The 25,509-nt window shown below is 38.6% G+C and overlaps 1 protein-coding gene across 5 annotated transcripts in view; it reads left to right on the top strand.

Annotated features, from left to right (window-relative positions):
- The window catches only part of MEF2A (myocyte enhancer factor 2A), an 81,276-nt gene that overhangs the window by 18,909 nt on the left and 36,858 nt on the right, over window positions 1–25,509 (top strand). For all 5 annotated transcript variants that reach the window (XM_033070268.2, XM_033070264.2, XM_033070266.2 and 2 more), the window contains exons 2-3: window positions 15,031–15,228; window positions 19,560–19,763. In XM_033070268.2, the coding sequence (XP_032926159.1) occupies window positions 15,175–15,228; window positions 19,560–19,763 (258 nt within the window). In that variant the 5' untranslated portion in view covers window positions 15,031–15,174. The remainder of the gene's footprint in view (window positions 1–15,030; window positions 15,229–19,559; window positions 19,764–25,509) is intronic.

Genomic DNA, 25,509 nt, shown 5'->3' on the forward strand with positions numbered 1-25,509 from the left:
CTGCACAAGCTCCTGAGTTAATGATACATGAAAACAACCAGGTCCCTTTAGAGTTCCTGTTTTGGTTTTTCCATAGCAGCCTGGACACTGCAGAACCACCAGTGGAAACTCAGACCTCTAGCAAAAGCTGCAGCTTTTGTAGTGGTTAGTCAGTCCTACTGACTAATATTTCTTCAATTTCATTATTTACTCTTCCTTTCCTCATGGCTGTTCTAAATAACATTTTAACAAGAACTGAGTCTTGTGCTTAATTGATTTAATTTTCAGAAGGCCAAAGAATATCATGTGCATCCTTGAAAGACCTTCCCTTAAGGTGAAATACTCAAAAGTGAATGAAAATCAGTTTCTTTTTAATGCCTGTTTGAATCTACTAAATTTGAAACACCAGGTCTGTGTCTTTGTTCTGTGCTATGTGGCACAAATTAGATAAAATGTCACAAACTTATTGTTAACTCTTTCTGCTGCTGTCCTCTGTCACACTTCTGCTTTTGAGGACCTGCTCTTCCCTTCAGGGCTTTCTTCCAGCTGTGCACGGTGAGAATTTTCCCTGAAGGAGCTGGACTTAACTCAAAAGAGAACAAAGCACAGACACTTGAGAGCATCACTCCTCTCCATGGGAATTTTATGGGGATATTACCATCCTGTTCAGGAGCATTGTGGCTTCTGTTCCACCTCGGCAAGGGCACCCTTTTGACTGAAATGAGATTTTTGAATCAGAGGATTCACTAAATGCACTAAATAATTCTTCCTTTCCATGCCCAAGCTGACATCTTGCAGCTAATGCAGATGGAAGGATTTGGCAGCAGTAGGGTGTGAGAGCAGAAGTCTTGGTTTTCTCTGTTTAAACCAAAGCTCAGTGCTGCTTTAAATGTTGTTATTCCTGTGCAATGGATCTGGTTCATGCATGCAGATCTCTTCCTGAACTGTGCAGTGATGGTGGCCTTAAGATTTTATGTGCTCCTGTTTCTGTTGTGGAATACTGAAGGGTTTGTGTTATTTTGGGTAAGTGAAGCTTACAAAGGGGAGTGCCTGCCACCACGAAAGGCTTGCTGAGGTTGTTAATCAGATATTACCATCAAAATGAAGTACATTCAGTGGTAGACAAAGAGGAAGGAAATCCACCAGAAGCTAGAAGGAAGAATCTCCACAAGTGTTGGTTGATGTAATATGTGTCTGCTAGAAGTACAGGGTAAGCTTGTTTTGATTCCTATCTTCCTTTGAAAGCAGGCAAATGTTTATAGTGTGGAGGATGTCTCCACCCCTCCCTAGTGAGGCTGTGTGCTGGAGAAAATGATGACACTGGATGTTGGTGAATTCTTACAAATCTAAACATAGCCCATAATCATAGGTGTGTCTGTGCAGGGGTAAAAGTGTCTGAGCTCCAGATGAAATCATAAGATCAAGTTTTGAGAACTAGGTCCAGCTCAGTGCTCAACCTTCTGGGTTATACCAAGAAGTCTTTGTTTCAAATCTCAGTTTAAAAATCTGTTAACTTGGCAGCAGGATGGAGTCTGCTAAAAAACCAACTAGCAATCTGTAGTTTGTCTGAATGCAGGGAGGGAATTGCTGGAAAGATCCCTTTCTCCCACTGGGAAGACAGAATTTTGTAGTCACGGTGTTTTGTTTTCAATTTTCTTTAAGCAAGTCTGAATGCATTTCCTTATAGCTTCTGTAATCCTACCTCAAAATAGAGGATATGAGGTGGGAATTGAGGGAAAAGTAGGACTCAGTCATCAATACAGTTTCCTAATTAAAATCCACTTCACTAATTCCAATTTTCATGAGCTGTCAGGACTTTGTTGTATTTTGGCATGCAGCTGTTCCAGTGTTTGCTCTGAGTTGGCTGTTTGGTTTTTATTAAGCAAGGTGTGGCCTCGTGCAAGACTTGCAAAGCATCATGAAAGAGCAGGACAGGATGGAGCTGGGTGCTGGAAGGTTCTTGCTGTATGATTTGTTGCCAGTTAGAGCTTTGTTACTGGGTATCTGTGTGCAGTGAGGGGATTCAGGTTCTCAGGGTGGTACAGAGGAGCAGGTATGTTCAAAGGTACACCAGTACTGGAGGGGAAAACACATTTTCAATCCAGAGCAGAGCAGCAGTAACAGAGCTGGAGAGGTCCTGGCTGTGCTGTCCCTCCCAGGCTGGCTCTTGCTGAGGCAGGTGAAATTGGAGAGCAGAGCACTGCTATCTGCTGTTTGCCAGCTTGCTGTCAATATTTATTGCTTCAGCTGCTGCAAGGCTTCCAGTCAGCATGTGAGAGAGAAATGCTTTAATGTCCTGAAGGCCCCAGAGTACTCAACAATTAATTTTTTTTCTTAGGGGAGTTAAGATTTCTTGCAGGGGCAAGAATGCTTCTCAGCAGGTTCTTGAAAGCTGTGTATAAACTGTGTCAATTTGCTGTGATTGACTTTTAGTTCATATAACTCTATATAATCATGTTCACAGGTTATTTAGATATAGAATGAGTAAAATAAGATAATGTAAAATAATTAAGTTAGCATCTGATTCTAGTATGCAGAATCCACTTTAATAAATGTATTTAATATCTAATATCTTAGTAAGGAAGTACCTAGAGTTTTTCAGAAAGACAAAATTCCTTGTCATATGAGAAAGGAACACAAAAGATTACATATGCTTTCATATGTGCCCTAATGTTACTGGTAGATAAATGAAAATAATTTCTGTGTCTGTCACTTCTCATGAGTTCAAACCAACTTGATCTCACTTCTCCCAGCTCATGGGTTGACTGAGGTGTGTGAACTCACACATTGCACATTTTCAGCTACCAGGGCTACAGGGAACATCCAGTTTATGGTGGAATGCATCTGCTCTTAACCACAATACACCTTCAAGAAGTCATTCACAGCTAACTGCTTTGTGTTTGCTTTGCAACTCAAATGAGGTTCCTCAGGGCTCTTAGCTAGGATTGTGTCAGGGGTGAGGAAGGCAGCAGGGAGGGAAGGGGTCCAGCAGTGTGTGTGAAATAGGCACTGCTCTGTGCGTGTTCCGAGCAGGTTTCAATCACTGATGCCATAATTAAATGCTGAGATGTCCACTCTGTCTAATAGTGCAAGAGATCATGCAGTCTTCTCTTCTGGCACGGTTTCAGGGCTGCTTCTTGGTGTTTGTGGCAGTTCTTTCATTTTTAATGCGTAATTGCAGGTCTGGATGGCCAGCTATGGTTTGTAGTCTGATTCCTGATGGACCCTGGTTTTTGTCAGGTCTAGGCAGTCATTGCATCAGATGCTAGTTGGCCAACTAAGTGGTGAAGATCAAGATGTCTCTCTTACAGTTTCAAACAGCTCACATTTGCATCTGATGTTTCATGTCAAAGGGAAATGAATATACTTGTTTAAATGTAAGAGGTTTTCAGTAAGGGAAGTCTACATTAATCTGAAACTGTCTGAGCTTCTGCTTCAGATTCCTGCCTACTTAATGCAGTTGTGAAAACAGCCCAGCTGCCTTTCACATTAAGAGCCAGCTTCTGTGATACCTTTCTTTTCTCAATGTTCCTTGCTCTTGTTGAGTTCCTCAGTGGTGTAATACATTACTCATGTAGTACTTTATCAGAAGGACTGTATATGTTTGTGTGGATCACTTAACTGGTTCTTGCTTGGGACCTTGATTAACATTTTTCTGGCCCTTCACTTAAACTTCTGTCAGCTGAATCTTCTAATTCACCTTTTTAGTGACCCTCTTCATGTAAGATGTTTGTCAGGGTTTGTTGACCAGATGAGAAATTGAGATATTTTTGAAGTTTTAAGGATTTCTGTTTTTAATACAATAATGGGAACAAATGGCTGAGAATTCTCACTTGTTTTTATAGCCACGGAATATTTCATTCCAGAAGCTGTTGAATCAAGTATTTGAATACATGTTGCTATCTGCCACTTGAATCACATGGCTTTGCTGTGAAGCAGTAATGTTACTGAGGGTCAAACAACTTAATTTTCCCATTTGCAGCAATTGGCAAGAAAGAGCAGATGGTAAAATCTAATTATTTCACTTATCTTGCTGGTAATAACAAATAACAGTTACTGTAGAATCCTGAATTTCAACTTATCAACCAAGCCATATTAACTGACTGTGTATGCTAGTTTCTTGCTAGGGGCACAATAGTTTCAAAGTTAGTTTCAGAATTAGCTTTCTATTCAGAGAATACCTCAAATTCAGAGACTAGGTCTTATCTGAGGAGTCCATGTTCTGCTATCAGTGTAGTTAAATTGACATTTTTGCAAGGGAATCCAAGTGGCTGGGTTAATGTTAATGACATAACAGTGCCCAGACTACCAGACATCACCTTCCAAAAAAGAAAAACGTTTATATGCAGAAGCAGAATATATTTTGAGTAATATTCTTACTTCTTTACTGCAGTAAGTTTAGGTGTTGGGGTATGGATCCTAATGTTCTGAACTTCTGGTTTTATTGGCTTGCCCTGTACTTGATTAGGACAGACTTAGCTCATGATTGATTTTAAGAATATGGAAATCCAAATGGAGGGCAGTTCCACTGTTAAGATGAAGTACTTGTACTTGGATCGATAAAATGCTTTGGACTGTAAGGAATTTCATTCTAGGTTGCTTTTAAAAGTGGCTGCTGACATTGGAGAGGTCATGGGAGTCAGTTTTTTGTCTGTGGTGCCCAGCACCATTTTCCTCAGTTCCTTGGTGCTGCCTGAGTTCTGCCTGCATGTAATCCTTTTGCAGATTATCACAGTGAGGTGTAGCTGAGTGGATTCATCTCACTTGTATGTTATTTTATTATTTGCTACCTGTCTGCCTTGGATTCTGAAATGTTTAGATTACAAAGAAACTGTCTCCGTGCATGTCTGGAGAGGACCTGCTCTGTGATCTGCTGTAGCTCCCCTACCAACAGCAATTGTGGTTTATTTTATTTAAATATGATGGGACTGTTTGCTTAATACAGGGAACAATCCTTTGAAATGTGGTTTTAATATCTTAGAAATACTAAGTATAGAGTATATACTTGGTATAATTTTTAAAAAATTATTTGGAAGTTTGAACTGGTGGTGTATCTGAATTTTAAAAGCAGAGTTTGATTTTTGAACAAAGGCTGTGGCAGCCACAGAGTAAGAAACTTGCCACTAATCTTTGTTAGAAACACGTAGGCGTCTTTATGGTTTGCTGAGTGTCTTTCTGAGGCATGCAGCCTGCTTGAAGCATTATGTTGTCGTGTCTGTCTGGTTTATAATTGTTGCACTTCAACAATATGACTGCATGCTGTCATTTAATCAGACATCGAATAAATTATCAAGAAAGCTTTCTGGATAATTGTTCAGTGATTTAAAGCTTCTTATAGATCACTGATGTGTGTTCTCTTTTGTATTTCTTCTTGGGTTTCCTGTCCTATTTCCTTTAAAAGGGGGGTGTGTGTCACATGGAATCCTCGGGAAGACTGGAAGCGTGTAGTTGGTAAGAAAGAGAAATGGAGACTGCCTGTCACAGCAGGTAAAAAAAACCCTGACAAAAAACCAACACAGATGGGAGTTGTGCAAGAAGCTTGGAGCCTGTGGCTTGTGCAGAGCATGAAGAAAAGCTGATCTATAACATCAGGAAGAGGCAGATAACTGAGGATGAGCCAAACCTTGGGAAGATGATTCCCATGTACAGAATGGGAGCATACAACACTCTGCGTCACAAAGCCACTGGTGACTGAAGCCAAACTTGGAAGCCAGAACCCATCTTGCAAGGGCACAATGTGCAAGGAAGAATCTTGTTTATAATCCTTCTATTTTCCATTCTCTAATATACTCCCATTTGTCCCTTGCTGAGAACTTCAATAAAATCTGGCATTGTTAGGTTTGAAGGCTGACTTGGGGAAGCTCTCTGTAGGATAAGGTAGAAGCAAAGCCCCGGAATGCTGTGGCTGCCTTCGTATCCCATTACATTCCTGAAGTCAGCTGTAAATGTTTTTGATGGCTGTAATGTTTGTTCAGGAACATGTGTTGAAGTTGCTGTCCTGCGGCTGTTTGTTGTATTACCTCAACAGTTTGTACTTTGCAGGCACAGGGGACAGTTTCCCTCCTCATAAAAAGTAACAAAGAATTACTAGAAGTTTACTCACTAGTTAGTGTTCAGACGTCAGAGAGTTTTAGAACTCTTGCTGCTAATCCCAAAGATCGGTTTGCTGAAGTACCAAATTAGTACAATTTTCTACAATAGGGAAACTGTGTTAAATAAGATTACCTCATAATTTATGTTCTGGTTTGTTTTTTCCAGTAGAAGAAAGTAAAAGACAAACACAAATGCCTTTTATTTACATCTTTCCTAGGGAGAAATCTGTAGTTTCTACTCTTGCCTTGGGAAAACTGTGTGAGTTATATACCAGTCAGTTTGAATATCCTGAGCACAGACACTGCTTTACCTGGCTGCAGAGTTGCTGCTTTTGCATTTGCTACAAGGGAAGTGAAGTGCAGCCTGCAGAATTTGAATGCAATTTAAAAGAGAATATTTGAAGGATAAGAGTAATAGATCTCATAACATTGCCCTGTAGTATGTGCTGTGTTCTGAGTATTTTTCTGCCTGTCTTCATTTTTCTACATTTCAGATCTTATATCAGGATGCTGCTTGATTTAGCTCAGTTGGCACCTTGTTCAATTTTGTGATGTGTAAAAATAATACACTGTATCTGTGCTTTTCTGATGTTGCTTTTGTGAGTATTTTTTTTGCAAAATAATCTAGTGTGAGATATGATTAAGTCAGTGTGTATAGATGGATATTTTTGTCTGTTTTTCGTTTATAAATGTTCAGTTATTTACATGTGGGTTATTGGTTGAGATTCTAAATGGTTGTGAAATAGTGTTTCCCCTCCAAAGCACGCACACAAAAAGCTTCAGTACTCCTCAGAAAGGATAATCTGCTTAAATCGTGTTCTCAGAGACAAAAGGAAGAACAGTGCTCTGCGCGGGTAAGGATTTCCATATAGAAATGCCGGCAACCTGAATTTAAGTTTACTTTGACATATTGTTGCTTATGTTTAAAATGTTCCTCCCACTGAATTCAGCCTGGCATGACCATGGTAAAAAAAAGGAACAGAGCAAACCTGTAAACTCAATTATCTACAAAGGGAGGAAAACGATTAGAGACCACATATTTAAAAGAAAAAAGAAAAAAAAGTGATGCCTCTCGTCTTGAATTTCACAGAAATCTGACCAGGTGAATTTAGGACTTAGCAGCTGAATTCTGTTCCAGGAACTGTGAGCCATCTCATCTCTGTGTACAGTGAGTAGGTCTGGGCATGGCAGTGCTCTGCTGATTGCCGTGGAGATAAACAGAGATGTGACAAGTGGGGCAGAGCCATTGTGAGAACTCACAGATAATGAGCTACACCTTTGCCAGATGCATGTTGCTATGCAAAATAAGATTAGCTCTATTCTCTGATCTATTGATAAAGTTAAATTGAGATGGGAGATGTAATGAGCCAAGGTAGCAGTTATCAAAGCTCGAGTGTCACTGCTGTAACTGATGAAATATGAAGGTTTCTGGAAGGAGATTTCACAATGATAATATTTTTTCGTAAAGTCATGGCTTAACGGTATATTAAGTGTTATCTAAAGATGCATCAGTGAGCCTGAAGAAGATTAATGAAGTATTAAGATGTTGCAAAACTAGAAAGTTCCATTCTGGTTAGTAAATATATTAATAGGAAACTCAACAATCCTGTATATGTATTTTATTCTCACTTACTGTAAGACGAAGAAAAACATGAGAATTAATCTTTTAATTGATCACACTGATAATTGTTTGTTATTTAGTTAATCACCGGTGCAATGTGAAGGTGTCTTGTTCAGCTGACTCTTACCCAATCATTATTAAAGAAAGGAATTTATTTTCCCTGCTGAGAACAGCAGCAAGGTTTTGGTGATCCCCATCCCAAGGTGAATATAAAAAATACATCTCACAGGGTTTTGTCTCCTGTACAAAGGAGTGCTGTTTCATGGCAGCTTTTTGTTGTGGGTCCAGTGGTGTAGAACTTACAGCCATCTCTGGCAGAGTGTTCTTATCAGCATTTTGGAAGGTTCCTCTGGTGGCTCCCTTCATTTGAGCCCAAGAGGAGTTGTAATAACACAAACATGGCTCTGTGCCATTTTTTGGCCACATGGTAATTAAGTTCCACAGCCATTACAAATTCCTGATAAGAATGAGGCAAATGCTTTTGATCTTGAAAAACATTTAATGTGTTCTATATGTATATTTTGCTTCAGGAAAGAAACCTTCCTTCTGTGGCTTAGAGTGTACAGATACCTATGGGGTTAAAAGCTGGGTTTAAATGCTTGGAGTTGCACTTTGAGCTTGTCATTGTGAAAGCTGTCAAACATCAGTTTTACACTAATTAAATATCTGCAAATGCTCTTTGGCTATGGAGCAATCATATCCAAAGTTAATTTTAGATTTCTGCATCTAGTTCATTAATTTTCCAGCAGCTGTAAATGGAAAAAAAGGGAGAATTTATCTGATCAAAAATTCTAAAATTATAACCAAACTGACATAGTTGTTGTAAAAGCTCTGGTTCATTCACTAGGAAATCAGTCCTTTTGGCCTCAGCTTTTAAATATTGGGGTTTGTTTTGTTAACAGTGTCTTGAATCATCTTTGTTTGTGACTATTTTTGTATACCATGGAAAAGTCACTTCTTTCAACAAATTACATGATAAATTAGGAGCAAGTTTCTTCAGAAACTCTCTGGAACATGTTTTCCAGACAGCTATTCAGTCATGCACTTATTTTCTTAATTTGTTTGTAGAAGTCTGGCAGCAGAATTCTTATGATTACTTAATATTTTATATTCTACTTGTATGTAAAATTGGATTTTAATCCAGTATTGAAAGTTCAGTTCTTTTTCTGTGGTCTTTCTCCACTGTTAGCTCAGCAGTTTCCAGATCTTACTTTCTAACTCTATTCTAATGTATTTTTGAAAATCCAAGAATAAATTAGTTTAGAAAATACCATGGATGGGAATAATAAAATAGAATTTAGTGTTACTTGAGAAGATGTAGTAAATATGCATTCTTAAACAGAGAACTTGACAATGGCTGCTTTGGTTCCAGGGAGTATAAAGTACAAATGCTCAGAATAGGATGATAGTGATTTTTTGTACTGAAGAGAAGACTGAGAAAAAGTGTATAGTCAGAGTATTGAGTATTATTAAAAACTAAACCCATTTAATTGAAAGTAACTAACCAGAGCAGAATTCCTGGCTGTCCCTGCTCCTGGACAAGGCCACATTTGTCACATATGTCACGTTGTCTAGGAGTGCCTGTACTGTTGTAGGTGATGCTGGTGGTTCTGGAAAACTGGTCTGTCAGGTCAGGCAAATCAAACTGAGAAAAGTGCATTCTAGGAGTAATAAAACTTATTTTTAAAACAGGCGTTTCAATCTTAGATCATTTTTGATACAACTTAATTTTCCCATTTGCAGCAATTGGCAAGAAAGAACAGATGGTAAAATCTAATTATTTCACTTATCTTGCTGTTAATAACAAATAACAGTTACTGTAGAATCCTGAATTTCAGCTTATCAATCAAACCATATTAACTGACTGTGTATGCAAGAAAATAGAGTTGTTCCACTTTGTCTTAGGCAGGACTGAGTGCACGGAGGGGAATGGCAGAAAAAAAAACCTTTTTTGAGCAACAGTAGATTTAAGTAGCACTTGGAAGGTGCAGTTCTTCAGTGAGAATATTTTTCAAAAATACTTTATGATTTTCTCTAATATACCTTCAAAACATAATTTGAAAAGCTCTATTACTTACAGACTAGAAGCTCAAAAATACATTGGATGTTAGGGTGGAAGTGAGGATCATGTTTGGTTGCAAAACTCCACAAATCATAAAAGTACAGTTTATTTAAACTGTCTTGTACCAAAGATGTGCGTTGTTCTTCCCAGCTGAAAGAAACAAGTGTTTTATGATCAAAAACCTGAATATCAATAAAGAATTGTTTATGCCTTCCTGTTTTTTACGTTGTCCCACTTAAAAAAAAAAAAAAGTGATTTTGGCTAAGGGTTGTATTATTGTTTTATAACAATGCTTGTGTATCACTGGTGGCTGAGGACCTTGAAGCTGTGAGGCCACTCTCATTTACTCTGAGGCTCTGCTTGGATGGAAAAGAATGGCTTCTAAACTGAGGATGGAAAAAAGATTTATTTCCTAAGATTGTGGTGCAGCAAGTAGGGAGAGAGAAATGACAGCGTGTACCCTTGTTTTGGAAAGGGAGCCGTGTGATTGTTTAACAGTTACAGCTGCCACTACTTACAGCAATGGATGGTGCAGAAATGTGGCTGGAGGAAACTGCTTGGTTCTGGTTTTGCACACCTCTGCAAAAACCCCAGCAAGGGTCTGGCTGTGGTCTCTGTTAATGCAGACATAAAGGTGTGTAAAATCCCTTTGCTGGGAATTTTAATTTACAGGTTTAACTTCCAGGTGCTAGCAGTGAGTTTTGGAGCAGGGCTGGTGGAATGCCTAGAGCACAGAGGTGACATCCATGGACCTCAACGTGTGTCAGTGCAGGCATGTCTGAGTGAAGGCATTTTGTGTAGTTAGTATGGGATTTAGACAAAAAGATGTTTACATGGTTTGCATGTCTTTGAGGTTCTGAGGAAGAAAATGTTCTTCTCTTTCACTTCTGGACAGTGAAATGGAGTCTGAGAATCACGTTTGACCTTGTTCCACACAGCTCTTTAACCTTTAGATAAATTACTTTGCTGAAGACATTCTTTGACTCCTTTTTTTTTTTTCCCCCAGCTACTTCTACTCAGCACTGTGGGGCAGGGAGAGAGGACACTGACATTTGTCCATTATTAGTACTGTGGAAAAATAAAATACTCTGTGTTATCTGCCTTGTTGGTGTGCAACAACCAACCCATGGTGGGGCTCATCTCCGTGTTGCTGTGAATGGGAATTTTTATATCCTGCTGATGTGAGTGTGCAGTGTCAGAATAACCAGCAACTGTGCAGTTCACCCATGATCAGTCTGTGCTCATCAGTTCATGCTGAGGGGCCAAATCTACAAAATTATCTGCACAGCCTCCTTTAAGACTAAAAAGATTAATTAATCTTGGTTTAGGGAAAATGATTCTCTGCTATTTAGTGAGCCATACCCAAGGCTTGTGTAAGATGCATCTCTGCAGATCTGTGTTTTCATGCAAATGATCTGACGTCAGGACACTCGTTCCTTTGTGTGCATTGCAGTAAATGAGCCGTGAGGAGACGGGGACTGTCAGATGTAACCTGTAACCATGGTGGTGAAATGGAAGTTTCAAGAAAACAGAGTCAGAGGGAAATAAAAGGAAATTAAATGGAAGGAGTATGATTCTGACACAGTTTTTCCTAACCTGTTCTGCCAGGAGGCTTCCAGACCTTGTGCAGTTTAGCACAGATATAATGTGTTTCCACTGAACCCTTGAAAGAATCTTTTTAAATAGGTCAAATACAGTTTCCTTGCTTTAAAGTTACATCTCTCTCAACAGTCTGTGAAACTGAAAGCAATCTTAACAACAAACTCAGATGAGCTCCTGAAGGTGCAGTTACAGGGGTGTGTTTCTGCATGTGGTTCTGTTGTCTGTCAGTAATGAGTGTGCTGTTTTCACATGTTTTGGGGAAGGGAGTAAATCCAGAAAATTGGAATAGTTTACTTTTAAACAATAAGGGAGGCTATTACCTAGACAATTACAAATATAATTTTTCTTGCCTTTATTGCAAACTGACATGATTTTCTGTTTGAAGCTCATCATGAAGCATGTGGGATTTTTTCCTTCTTTTTCTCTTCTTAATCTAATTATTTTGTTTAATAGATGCCTGAGGTCCTCCTTGAAGACAAACTAATTTTTTCTTCTGTGTGCCCATGCAAGTAATGTGAAGCAGCTTTGGTGGCTGTGATTGGATTCTGTCACTTAAGGAAGTAGAACTTTACCTTCATCAAGGTTACTTCGTGTTAGTTTCGTGTTTACTCTCACATGTAAATGTGGGTTGATCTTCATATGTGTGTCAGGAGGTTTTTCCTTTATTTGGGCAAAAGTGTGTTGATAATCTAGATGAGATGGCTTTGTGAATTAAGAACTCCACCTAATATATATTTGTAATGCAGCTATGATTTAGCAAAATGAAAGCTTTTCTAGTTACATTTCCGATGGAACCCTTTGTTGGACCCAGTTTTTTATCTTATCATCCACAGTTTTGTTGCTAGTCAGGATAGAAAATAAAACCACAACTGTGACATGATCAAGGATGAGTAAAAGGAAAAGTAGTTCTTCTCATTAGAAATGTAAATGCCTTTGTCACTGGCAGTAACTTCCCATTGGGATGTTCTGAGCATGCAGGAAAAGTGCCTTTTTACTGCACAGTTTTGTCTGATTTTGCAGCTGTGTCAAGGTCCTTTCTGCCCTGAGCTCAAGCCAAACTTCTGTTTCAATTCTGAGCTTTGAAAATCACCTTGTGTGGGACTTCAGAATGACAGGGATGCTGCATCCTGGGGCTGGGCTGCCTTTGGAAAATGCGATTCCAAGCCAGGTTCTGGTGTCCATAGCAACCTGTGGGAGAGGGAGGAGAGCCTGGACCCGGGCTGGCCACACATGCAAATAGCAATCGGGAATTGCGAAGTGATACAAGTATTGAAGGTTGGAGAAAGACCCGAGATGAGAGGGAACACTGAACTGTCAAAAATGGGAAATAGCTTGAGGCTTTTATGCCTGATAGAGCATAAGCATTGTAAAAGACCTGAAATGACACCCCAAAGCTGTAACAAAATGTTGGTGAAAATGACTGTTTCCCATTTCTCTTTGTGTGACAGTACACAGAGCAGATAACAGTGTTTCCCTGCTACTGTGCCTTCCATTAGCTCATACAAAACATTTGTGCATCTCTTATTTTGTATTCTTTAGTATGTCTATTGCATAATCTCACATCATACTGCTCTTCCTCTCCCCCTCTTCTCCAGAGTTCCTTATTTTATTCACTGCATAGACTTGCTTTTGAGTATGTGTCACAGGAGGCAGAAGGACTCCAGAAGTTCCTGATTCAAAAACCCCTGAATATGTGGTTTATATTTTTATTCTGTTCCTGTGTTCTTCCTTGACCATCCTAGTGACATCTGCTAGTAGCCACCAATAAAATGCTGCCCCAGCTGGATCCTCAGCCTTGTGTGGTGGCCATTTCTGAGCACTAGTGATGATGGGGGGAGGCTTTCAAAAGCAGAGGAAGGACTCTGGTAATTCTGTATTCAATTAATTGTTTCAATAATACATGGTAGGTTTAAAAAATGAAGCCACACATGAAGGAGAAAACAATTTTAGGAGCTGGTTAGAGATTCTTTGATTAGATATGTTCAAGGGAGGCAACCAGATTTTTTCAGAACTAAATTTAATGTGTGATCATAGCATGAGCTGAGAAAATTTTTTTTAAATAAAAGTGGGATAAATTGATATGCCAACTGTTGTTTCCCTGGAAGATATTCCTTATGTGCCGTTGATTGTATAGAGGCTGGTTCATCTGGTCTTCACTGGCTGTTAATTACCTTCTTAGCAGAACTTTGGAAGAAATCCTTTTGCACGCAGAAAACAAAAGCAATGCAGTGTTGATGGATGTTTTCAAATGTTTTGCTTTATAGGCAGTGTTTAGTGCGTATCCTTTAGACCAGTGGACATCACTGTGTGAGTGTGGATTTGATTTTAAATTTCATGAAACAGTATTTCTAAATACTCTTGGGCATTTTGTGATTTTTGTTTTTTGTTGCTGTCAGGTAAATAGAAAATGACATCTCTTCATTTTGTGATGTTCCTCCACCTCTGTTTTTTTTCTCCCAAGAACATCATGTCTGTTTGCCCGGTGTAAATTGAATGTATTGTGAAGTGTAGCCTGTGACTAATCGCCTCTTGCTGTCTCTGCTCATTAACTGTCTGATGGTGATGTGGTTGCACCACTTTCTACACATGGCCTCAAGGATGTGGCCTGGTGACACCCAGATTAAAATATGCAAGGCTGGACTTCAGAAGAGGTTTTGGGTTGGGAAGTTAGAGAGGTTATCAGCTAATGTTTGGGCTGGTTTTACCCCTTTGAATGAGTATTAGGTGGTAATAAGATAAATAAAGTGTACCTAGTTCATGTTTATACATTCTAGCATATACTTTATGTTCTAGAAGCCATTTAATTTAAATTATTCTCCAGTTTTTCTTCAGCTAATGTTATCCTACAATTCAAGGAGTATGTCTGGAATATGGCTTAGCAATTTTTAAACTGAAAATACATTTGAAGTTTGTTAAATATCACATAGTTCATGCAGATTTAAATGTGGTGGCACACTGACTGTTCAAGTTTCCTGCATCTTGGTGAGCAATGTAACAGTGAAACAGGTACTGGGCTGCAAATGGGTGTGGGCTGATGTGGCACTTACAGGTTATTGGAGAGAGTGGAACTCTGTCAGTTCTCAGGTCCTCCTTGGTGATAGTTTATGTAATAGCTTTGTTGCAAAACTGTTTTCTGTGGTCTCTTAATTAGAGTTTCCCTCTTTCCTTCTCCCTCTTGTTTCCCTATGGAACCCCAAGAATTAGCTCACAAAAGGAGATTTGCTTTAGGAACAGAAACTTGATATTCTCATGGCTTTGTTTTGTTATTTTTGTGATAATTTTACAAGAGGAAGCAGGCAACACAAAATGTTTCTTTATGAAGTTTCCTAAAATATTGAATGGAGTTTACCAAAACTTGTAAATGTGTTAAACCTCAGATAACTAAAGGCATAAAGCTTCAAGTGATGAGCCTCACCCCTTTGAGAATTGTATTTTTAAGGCATTCAGTTGGAAGTGTGTGAAATTACTGATAATTTAAAGTCTGTAGTTTGTAGGTAGAATGCAGCAAACCGGTTGGAGTTTAATTGAAAGAGAGCATGTAGTATAACACTCCACTAATAAAAACTTCATCTCTCACTGAAATTTCATGGTGCACATGTTTTTTGGCTCTGTGGGTTTTTAATGATACTTCCTGTCTAGTAATTTGTACATTAATATTTTAAATTCTTTTTTAGGTGCTTATAAGAAGAAGTGAGAAGCGTTTCTCGAGCTGAAGACAAAGTAAAAGAAAACTGTATCATGTGTTAGAACACTGAAGAGGGACATTTCTTGGATTAGTTTATTTCTGGATTGCTAAGCAAAAGAAAGAGGCGGCAAAAATGGGGAGAAAGAAAATACAGATCACAAGAATAATGGATGAACGGAATAGGCAGGTGAGAAACAAGAGCATGAACAGGTCCATCAGTAATCTTAAAAATTAATGGAAAGTTTGAATGTATTCATCCTAATTCACTGTTCTGAAGCTGTACTTTGTCTTCATATATCCACAGATGCCCTTGCCAGAGTATGAATAAAAATCCTCAATGATTTTATGACTGTTTGAGGAAAAAAGTGTTATTTATTAATAATAATTCTTACTACTTAAAATTTAAAATTGCTGTTCCTATTTAAATGGTACCCTACTGTACTACCAGTAGAGTGGAGGGGTGTTTTTAAACAGACACATGCCTTGATCTGATTGCCAGTAGGAGCACTCACTACTGGAGACAGAGAGAGGATGAGAAATTCGGGAAGGATCTAGAAAAGATATTTTCTGAGGAGCTTGAGGTATCTGTGGGCACTGTCTGCAATGCTTTGGATACAGTAGCAAATTCTGTTACCATTCTATTTAAAAGCATTGATTTGTATTTCTTGCAAGAGCTGTTTGCCACAACATCTTTAAAAATTGTCAGTCACAAGGGAAGGGGCTCAAAATGAATGTTTTGGGGAAAGCTGCTCACTTGGCTGCTTGTGCCCCAACAGAGAGATGAACTTGAAAAGTACCAAAAATTGATGACTCTTGCAGTAATGTTACCTCTTAATTTCTAAATTGCCTGCATGAGGTACAAAATAAAATTTTAATTGGATACTAGACTATATGGTGGGATAACTGGAAGCTGTCATTTTTAAGGCAAATTATTTCAGGAATGACTTAAGATCTTTAAGAGCCGTGCTGGTGGCTGGGCCGACATCTTTTGTCCAGTGAAGCTGATGAGCAAATCTGTGTGGGCTGGAGATGCACATGTTACACCACTCTGTAATCCTCTTCCAGCTTTTAACTATTCTTAGCTCAGGGATTTCCTGAGCTGGATGTGGTTTCCGTATATTTAGTAACCATTAATGGATTCTTTTTGTTTGTTTTCCCCACCCCCCACCAGTGAAGTTGCTCAGTTATCCTTTGAGTCCTTAAAACGTTGCAGCATTTACAACATGTTTTGTCTAGAATTTCCTATAGTTCTAGTGCCTGTTGTTTCAAGAAACACCATTTTATTTACCCTTTGTCATGGTTCTGCTAATTATTTAGCCCTTCTATGGAAGAGGCAACAGTGAGTCTGTCCACATTTGCTTATTTTCTCTTAAAGTAAGTTTTTTTAGGCTGTAGCTGCCTTGCTTGCTGAGTTGTTTTAATACAAAATTTATTCCACACCTCTTGCTCCTTTCCCCTGAGCCTTCTGGACTGTTGCTCCGTTGCTTTTGATGGCCAAGGGACCCAGAACTCAGGATGCAGGCAAAACATAGACTTATATAGTGGTGTGCTGCTGTTTTGTTCTGTTCCCTTCCTGCTGCTTGATTTCCTTTTTCAACTTCTGAGCAGCAGTTTGACGTTGGGGTAGTGTCAGAATTCCATGGGACTCTCTTGCTGCTGACACATCAGCTCAGAGCCCATTGTTTTGTTGGTGAAATCAAGATTGTTTTTCTCCCTGTATCACTTTAAAGCAATGTAAACTCTGAGAAGTCTATATATAGCAAGAAAAGTATTATTGGAGTTTGGGAGAAAGCCAAGTATTGTGTTTGAACAGCTTTAATCACCCAGTGACTTTATGTTTGATGTAGATAAATGTCTTAAGTACACGTAGTAAAAGTAGCTGAATTAATGACTTCAGTTCTTTTCAGATCTTGCTCTACAACTTAAAGCACATGGAAGAGGTGAAAATTGATCCTAATTATTCCTTTTATTTAACGAATCTGGGTTAAGTTGGGCAACGTTGGTTTTGTTCTGTGTGAGAAACAAATAGGTTACACTTCTACCCTGACTTTAGTGAGGTGGTTTTTTTTTTTTCCAGGAGGAATTGTTTTTTTCTTTTGAATCCCCATCCCATTGTTCAGATTGAAACAATGGAGAGGAAGAGAATCAGTGCATAAGTATAAAATTTTAGACTACTTACACCATTGCTGTGACTGAAGCAAAACAGGGAGATTCAATTCTAATTTTGTTTATAGCAGTTTCTTGGCTAGCACCTTTTTGGGGTATTTAGTGACAAGGAAGAGGATTAAAGTAGAATTTAACTTAAAAGTAGAATCAGGCTTGCATATCCTTTTTCTATAGAAACCCAGATGAAAACAGTCTGCATCTTGTTTTTAAAAGGTTTTGGAGATAAACTTTGATGTAGAGGTATTGATGGCCTTTATCCTCACTGGTGTTCTGTGGTTTTGGTAGCCAGGATATGAAATTTTAACATATTAGAATACCCTGAGGCACTGGGCATTTATAAGGTATTTACTCTGAGATTTTTTCATTGAGCCAGATAAGGAGGGCATTCAGGGTTTGTTTTGAACAGAAAATGTAATTCAGTTGTGTCCTGTCAGTTTTTCTATGGCATGGGTCACACATGGACATGCCTGGTTGAATGTTTATTTTGAGGGTTAGAATTTTTTTTGTTTGAAAATGTAAGTAGAATGGAACAGAGCTTTACCTGCAAAGCAAGTTCATATAACTTGTGTGGGAAGAAAAACGACTGTTTTGTCAGAAGCATCTTATTTCTGATGGCATTGTATGTGAGCTCAAAACAGAATATATAGACCATTCCTCGGGGAGATTATGATTGTCATGAGACTGTCATTGTATTATTAATTAAGCAGCTTTAGCTGCTTGAATGAGCTGTAGGACATTTATCTTCATTAAGCTGAAGAGAATCCAGTGCAGTAAATTAGATATCAAAGGAGCTCAATCTTGCTGCCTTTGCTGTCTCCTCCTCACTCATTTTTTTGCTAAGCAATATTAAAATAGTACTGGGGAAAAGATTTACCTGCAATAAAGAGACATATTTTTTGGGTTTGATGTAGTCCTAAATGGAAGGAAAAAAAAGAGAAATACACAGAACTAAGTCTGCTTTTGGGTTCTGCACTGAAAGCAGAATTTAAAATAATCTGTGTGCATTGAAGTAAGGCTTGCAGTGCTGTGGTAGAGGGGTCTGTGCTAAGCACTGTCCAAGCACCGAGTGAGAAGCTGATGCCAGCTGAGAATCTCACAAGTGAAGCCTTACAAGAGGTGAGAAAGATAAAATTCCAGTAAAGAAATGAAGACCAGGATCCTGCTGGTCCTCAGTGGCAGTAAACCTTCATTCTGTTGCCTGAGGACTTCTCCAGGTGACACAGCACACACACATCTTGTTTATGATGCCTTTTTCCTGACAAACACTGAACAGCAGTACCTCTCTGTGCCTGCTCATACTCAGGCAGAAACGTTTTAAGTGTCAGAAGAACAACTGTGTCTGTGCATCCTCTGAGACTGTTAACGTGGTGGGAAGAATAGGATGTATTTTGTATCATTATATGGTATTAAAAAAGTAATATGTGAGATAATGAGGAGAAAAAAGCCTTCAGGTGTGAATATACAGAAGAAGCTTCCTATCCATTTTCCCAAAAACTTGATGTACAGCTTGGTAATTAAACTACAAAAACCCAGAAAACAGGTTTGATTGTTTCTTGTGTCTCACTTCATTCCTCTCTTGCAAAAGCTCATCCATTGACTGTTGAATATGGGACATGTGGATTGCTCATTGTCACAGAGGCTCATCCTTGGAATTGGAATAGGGAGGTGTCAAACACATTGATGCTTTTATATCCTTAGCTGCTGTCTTATGAAAGTAACTTTTAAATTAATTTTTTTTTTAAAATCAAGACTGATGGTAATTTTCATAACTCTTTTCCTCCTTCCCTGATGGGCAGATGCTCCTGTGTGATGGTCTGTAATGGATTTGCTCCCCCACAGCAGTTCTAACTGGACAGAACAATTGTTCCCTGATGTTTCCAAGTGGCAGAAGACAAGTCAAATTATAGTTGAATCTGATTAGATGATTTAATAGCAACAAAATAGCATTATTTCTTACCTTTGCATAATTAGAAATCATAGTGCATAGTAACAGTTGATTCCATTGATTGTTCTGTTTTCTTTGGTACCGCAGAAGAAAATACTGAGATACCTGGAAAGTCAGTCTGTTGAAGAGAGAAATAAAGCTAAATTATCCTATTCTAACTAAAACTCTAACTGAAATTTAACTCTCCTCGATAGTTATTTACCAGTGGAAGAGTTGGGGGTGTGTAATTGTTTAACTTAGTCTAATAGAGAACATTGGACCCTAAAATTGGCAGCAGGTGTGATAGTTCTTGTGTTAAGCTGCGTATGACAGTAGGAGCAAATGGTGTAGGCTCAATCAGTGTATTCCTTGATTCTTTTGTCATGTATTTTTAAAAAATAAATCAATCATTATTCTTTCTTCTCTAGGTCACCTTTACGAAGAGGAAGTTTGGATTAATGAAGAAAGCCTATGAGTTGAGTGTGCTCTGTGACTGTGAAATAGCACTCATCATTTTTAACAGCTCTAACAAACTCTTTCAGTATGCCAGCACTGACATGGACAAAGTTCTACTCAAATACACAGAATACAACGAGCCCCATGAAAGCAGAACCAACTCAGATATCGTTGAGGTAACAATTTGAAAAGACACATCAGTCTTATCTCCTTAATAATTAAAATCTAGAGCAACATAGAGTGTTTTAACCAAAGATATTTTAACCAAATGTTTGAAAGTTCTTTAATTCCATGTTATAAAATGTGAACTACTGCTTTTAGTCTGGTTTCTCTAAGGCAATAACTTGTCTTTACAGCCATGTTGTTTTTCCATCTGCCCTCCACCCCCTGCCAGTTTCTGGGAAACATGTTTGATTTCAATCACATTTGGCAATGGAAAGAGAGGTGTGAAAAATGGTTGTTTTTCTGGGGAAGGAGGGGGAGAAATGTTCAGAGTTTTAATGGGGAGAAAAAATCGACTGAGTGGGAGAGGAAGGTCAGAAGAGTGCCTCAGCCTAACAGACAATTATATTGGCCCTTTTTCTCCTCTGAGCTAGTAGCCACTTTACCAGTCATGTATTGAACATGGATCAAATCAGCCACCATCTCTACTGCCCTTTATATAGCCAAGGAAAAAAAAAAAAGCCAAAAAAATAGAATATGTGGAATAAACGAACTTAATTAAATTTGTTGTCCAGTGACTGTCAATTAAAATAGCAGCAGAAGGACTGCAGTTTCTGCAGTAATAGAATAACATGAATATGTTTACTCCAAGGTATTGGTTTCATCTACTTTTATAATGCTTGAGCTTTAAATAGAAACTCTTTTCAGTACATAATTTCTAAATTAGGTGCAGTAGAATTCAAAGATTTTCTTGGCAATTGGAGCCTTGATGTTCTGTAACTGCATTTCAGAGCATGTCTCCAGTAGTCCTGTAAATAGACCAAAACAGGTGGCTGACTTAAAGGTTTCATTTAAATTCTGAAGTTGTCTTCTGAACAAATGCCTTGCTTTTTAGGAATGATTTCAGAATAATGATTAGCCTTGAATAGCTGAAGAGCCTATTGCCAAGGGGATCAGAGTACAGGGATGGTACTAGCTGATCTTGTACATGAGTGTGCAAGCAAAACATCAGCTTGACAAAACTGAGATACAGACAAACCCTTTATATTTCTTCCTGAGAAGATTCTCTGCTAATTTGTCAACTGTCTTTTATGATCAGAAAAAAACCCTCCCCAACTTCTGTCTTCAGCATTGAGTTCTAAAGAGAGGGATAATACAAGCCATGAAGAGTTGAAGGCTTAGTCACTGGATTAGCATAAATAAGGGATAGCCACTGGAGAGGAAGGGAAAACCTAATTCCTGCAGAATGAGCTTTTGATTGTGACAGACATGAATTTGAGACAGGGATGCAAGTTCAGCTGGGTTTTGTTCTGCATGCAGGGCCTCTTTGTGTTGTGACTCATGGTGATGGTGCTTCTTCACATCACGAGGACTAGGGAGCTCTTCCAGAATAATTCTGTGCAAGGCTGCTTTTTTGGGTTCTTCTTGGTGGGTTTTGTAACCAGGGTCAAGTGTTTGACCCCTGACAAGTACATTAGAAGTGCTCTTAGCATCCAAGGGCAGATGAGCTCTGGGGGAACATGCAAGGACTTATCTGCAGATTCTTTCTAATTTTCTTCTCTGGGTTCTTGGAATTCTGTGGAATTTGGGACTTTATTCCCATTTTTCAAATACATTGTAATTTAGGAATGCATCCTCCTATCTCTTCAGGTTAGCCCTGTGTGCTCTTCAGCCTGGTTGTGAAATATTTTTGGGTTTTTTCTTTTGGGTACCTGGAGTGTCAGATGTTTAGTGACATCACCAGCATTTTGGAAACAGGCTGAAAGAACAATGTAAAATGGCTTCTCTGTATTGTAATGATATTGAAATTCTATTTTAACAAATGAAAATTACTGCAGAAAAGCACCTAAAATCTGTCAAATTCATACTAAACTGAATTATAAGTAGTTCCATTTTATGGAGGTACAGCTGATGTATAGATCTTAGTTTAGTAATTCACTTACCTCCTTTAATGTGACAAATGACATTTATTGTGACATAGGCTCACTGTGGACCTATTCTGGACCCACTGTGGTCCTGATGAGCATGACAGGAGGGTGGGTTTTCCTGGGCTAGAAGGAAAGGAATTCCACACAGCTCAGAAGCTGGGTAAGGGAGGAAACAAATCTGCTGTTACTTATTTCTAGCCCTGGGTAGATGGCAATGTTGTAAATGATTAAGTGAAATCGATGAGACATCTTCCCCTTGTAGTTGTCTCCTGCTCAGTTTTGGCATAGGAATTGCTTTCATATGCCCAGAGCTTGGTGTCTTCTGTTGCTGCTGGAATGTTTGTGAAAACATAGTGGGAGGGAGAGCACTGGCATCTTAAATTAATATTAGAAATTTTTTTTGATGCATGCACTTGGGTCTTTCACTGAACATGTTATTGTAGATGGGAATGATCTGTTGCTGTCCTATACCTGCTCTTTTCTGAGGTTACTGGAGTGTAATGCTCTTGCACAGCATTGGTGGGCCATACAGAGGTATTGAAAAGAATGAAATTTTTATTCAGTATGTGCCTGGAATTCTTGAGATCAGGTATTTGATTTTACAAACCCATAATGGCACAGTTGCAGATTGTTACGCTGAAGTGCTGTCTGTGATTTGAAGGACTTGCTGTAGGTGTTAAAGCATTTGATGCTTTAATGTTCATGGACTTTTTTCCTGTAACAGATTATTCTTGACAAGTAATTACTTTTCCTGAAGAAAGAAGTATTTCTGCAGAGTAAAATGGGAAGAATTTCAGGTTTTATCAAGATTCTGTATCCATATGGTCAACAAAATGTTTTAATTTACAAAAGACAGTTTCAGACGTTGAGCATTCACCGGTTTTAAATCCAAAGGAAAAGAGGGAGATGAACAGGCACTTGTATATTTTTTTTAGTGCAGGATGTTAAGATTATTACAGGTTATTTACAATAAGATACCACTTCCATTTTGGGTCCTTCTGCCCCTCAGGAAGGCCTCAGAAAGCAGCAGTTGCACCGTTGTTCCCTCTCTCCCAGCCTCACTTCTCTGGGAGTCAAGGGCTGAAGATGGCTCTTGCTGCCTGTTTAGCTCAGCTTTTTTATCTTTTTTCCATGTTTTCATTTTCCTTGACTGATACAGTAAACCAGGGTTTATTTCACCTATACTTGGCCATGGTAGGTTTTGCTTGTTCCTCATCTCACCTCATCAGACTGAGGTGATTTGATTTTTAGGAGCCTGTGTAAAATGTGACCTACTTTCCCAGTTGGCATCTGTGCCCAGGAGAATTCCGGGTGGGTGTCAGTTAATGAGCCTCTCCTGTGCTCTGTAGTTTAATGCTGTTTTCAGTGTAGTGTAATGTGCTGAATAAGGCTTAGGTTATATCCCAGATATTGACAGCTGTCCTTGAAATAGGTAATGATCTGTAATAAAAATTGTAACTAGAAAGTACCAAAAAAATATCTCAAACTATGGCACGTAATTATTGCAATAATACATGCAATTATTGCAATCATACATGCATTCTTGTGGAAGGACTGCTCTGGTGTAAATTCCAGCACGTGATTTGGATGTTTGCATTAAATACCTTACCATGGGAATTGGTGACTGTGATGGGGAGTAACATTTGTGATGGCTTGGTGTAAGAGTGGTTTTGCCATAGTTCAGCCCAAGCAGGTAAATGACCCTGCTGCTGCTTTCAGCAGGGTCAACAAGCCAGTTTAATCTTCTGCTGTAATCAGCTCTTTTCTTGCATTAAAATACATTTAATCTCTGGCTTTTCACAAGATTTTAATAGAGCTGTTGCAGGAGCAGTGCACGTTCTGTAGTCAGGAACATGTCAGGGATCAGAGCTGGGATTGTTGGCTCCTGGCTCCGAGTGAGCACGGAGAGCTCAGCTGCACGTGGAGAGCCTGCAGCAGGAAGAAGCAGATGCATCTCCCCAGCCAGATGGAGCATATGCCAAGAGACAAGTGTAACAGTGTGGGGAGCATAAACAGAAAAGTTGGTGTTGAAACACTGTGTTTATAAACCAAAAGCTCTCTGGTTTTGTTTTTCATCCAGCTTTCTCCACCTCCCAGCATTGCTTCTTTTCCAGGCTGGGAATAACCAATGTGTATTTTGAACTGTTGTTGGTGTGTAGTAGTTTGTTTTGGTAGCACTTGAATTGGTTCATTGCTTCCTTTTTTTTTAATTTGGGTTGACTTCATATGAAAATGAAGATCTGGGAATTGTATCTAAATATATACTTGGATGCACACATACAAAATTAGATGAGAATGACCTTCAGTTAATTGATCTTATTTCCTTCCTTGGTGGATACCTGGTGTATCCGATCTAGATAAGGATTTGCAAAGCAATTTGGCCTTCTGTATTTTGCTGTTCAAAGCTACAAAGTAAAATGGCGGAAATTGGGTCAAATTCTTAAAAAATAGTTATTTCTTTGAAATGTTTTATAACACAAGCTACACGGTAAATTTTAAAATTCATTTTTAAGAAGAAAATGCCCTGCAACCAAGAAAATGAAAACTGATGCTGAATGTAGGTGACTAAAATCTCCAAACATACCTGAAATACCAGCTCAGCTTTACAGAGCTGTGAGGCTGCACCAGGAATGCTGATGGTTAAAGACACTCTGGAGATTGGAGGGAGGCTGACACTGTGATGTGTTAACATTGCTTTGCATTCCTGCGCGTTTGAGAGATGGAGAAATGCCAGAAGTGAGCAAGACCTGGGGGGAATAAAGAAAGAAAAACGCTTTGGGCTGCTAGAAGAACATGTATTGGTGTAATATTGTGTATTTTTGTAGTTCAAAACACTTGATTTGTTCTCCAAACACTGTGGGAATAAGTGGTGCACGTTTAAAAGAAGGAAGAAGCTTAAAAATTATTTTAGTGAAGGAAGGAAAAGACTTGGTAATCTGCCCATGATGCTGAGAAAATGTAGCCATTATTGGGCTTGATTTGCTAAATGATTATGTAAATGTAATTATACTGCATATAACATTTCAGATAATTTCAGATGGCACACAAATACCTTTGAGACGTTTTAAGGAGGTGATTGAGGAGGGAGGATTTATGTATGGTTAAGGACTGAAATTTTCTTTTAGCTTACCTTAAAAAGAGGGAAAGTGCTTGAAAACTGAAGTGGTCTGGAATGAGTCATCCAAAGCTTTTATATCTATGTATATATATATATATATATATGTACACACATATATTTGTGTGTCTGTGTGTAGTGGTTTGAATCTTCTTTTTTTCCTGGTAGAAGTGTTTGCTGTAAACCTGACTTACAAACAGCTTCTGCCTTGGGGTTTTAGTTCCCACTCTTGGTTTAGGAAAAAACAACTACCTTGAAAAACGTAAAATTTGGTCAAGGTAGCAAATATTATTTTCAATATTGTGGCAGAAGACAACTGTGCATTTTGTGCTGAACAGAACAGTTGCCGCTCATGATGGTGTCTTTGTCTCTTACTTCTCTCCCTTCCTCTTTTCAGTCTGGGAGATTAAATTCAACACTTAATTCCTACAGTATTTTTTTTTTGAGCTGTTTACTGTTATCATTAATTTTCCCACATCTTGTATTTGGGAATACTGTTTTACTCAACAATATTATTTTAATTCTTTAGCTCTGCTGAAATTGCTTTGGACATATAGATGAATAAGGTGCCTCTTAAATTTATTTATTGCAAAATGACAGAATATTGGTGACTCTAAGCAAGCTGACAGGACTGGCCAAAAGTTTTTGTTCTGAGTTAATGTTGTTTTGCATTCCTTTGTTGCTGATATATAAAGAATTTTCAGAAGTAGGATAGAT

This window comes from Catharus ustulatus, chromosome 12 (genome assembly GCF_009819885.2).
Source record: "Catharus ustulatus isolate bCatUst1 chromosome 12, bCatUst1.pri.v2, whole genome shotgun sequence".
Taxonomy (NCBI): domain Eukaryota; kingdom Metazoa; phylum Chordata; class Aves; order Passeriformes; family Turdidae; genus Catharus; species Catharus ustulatus.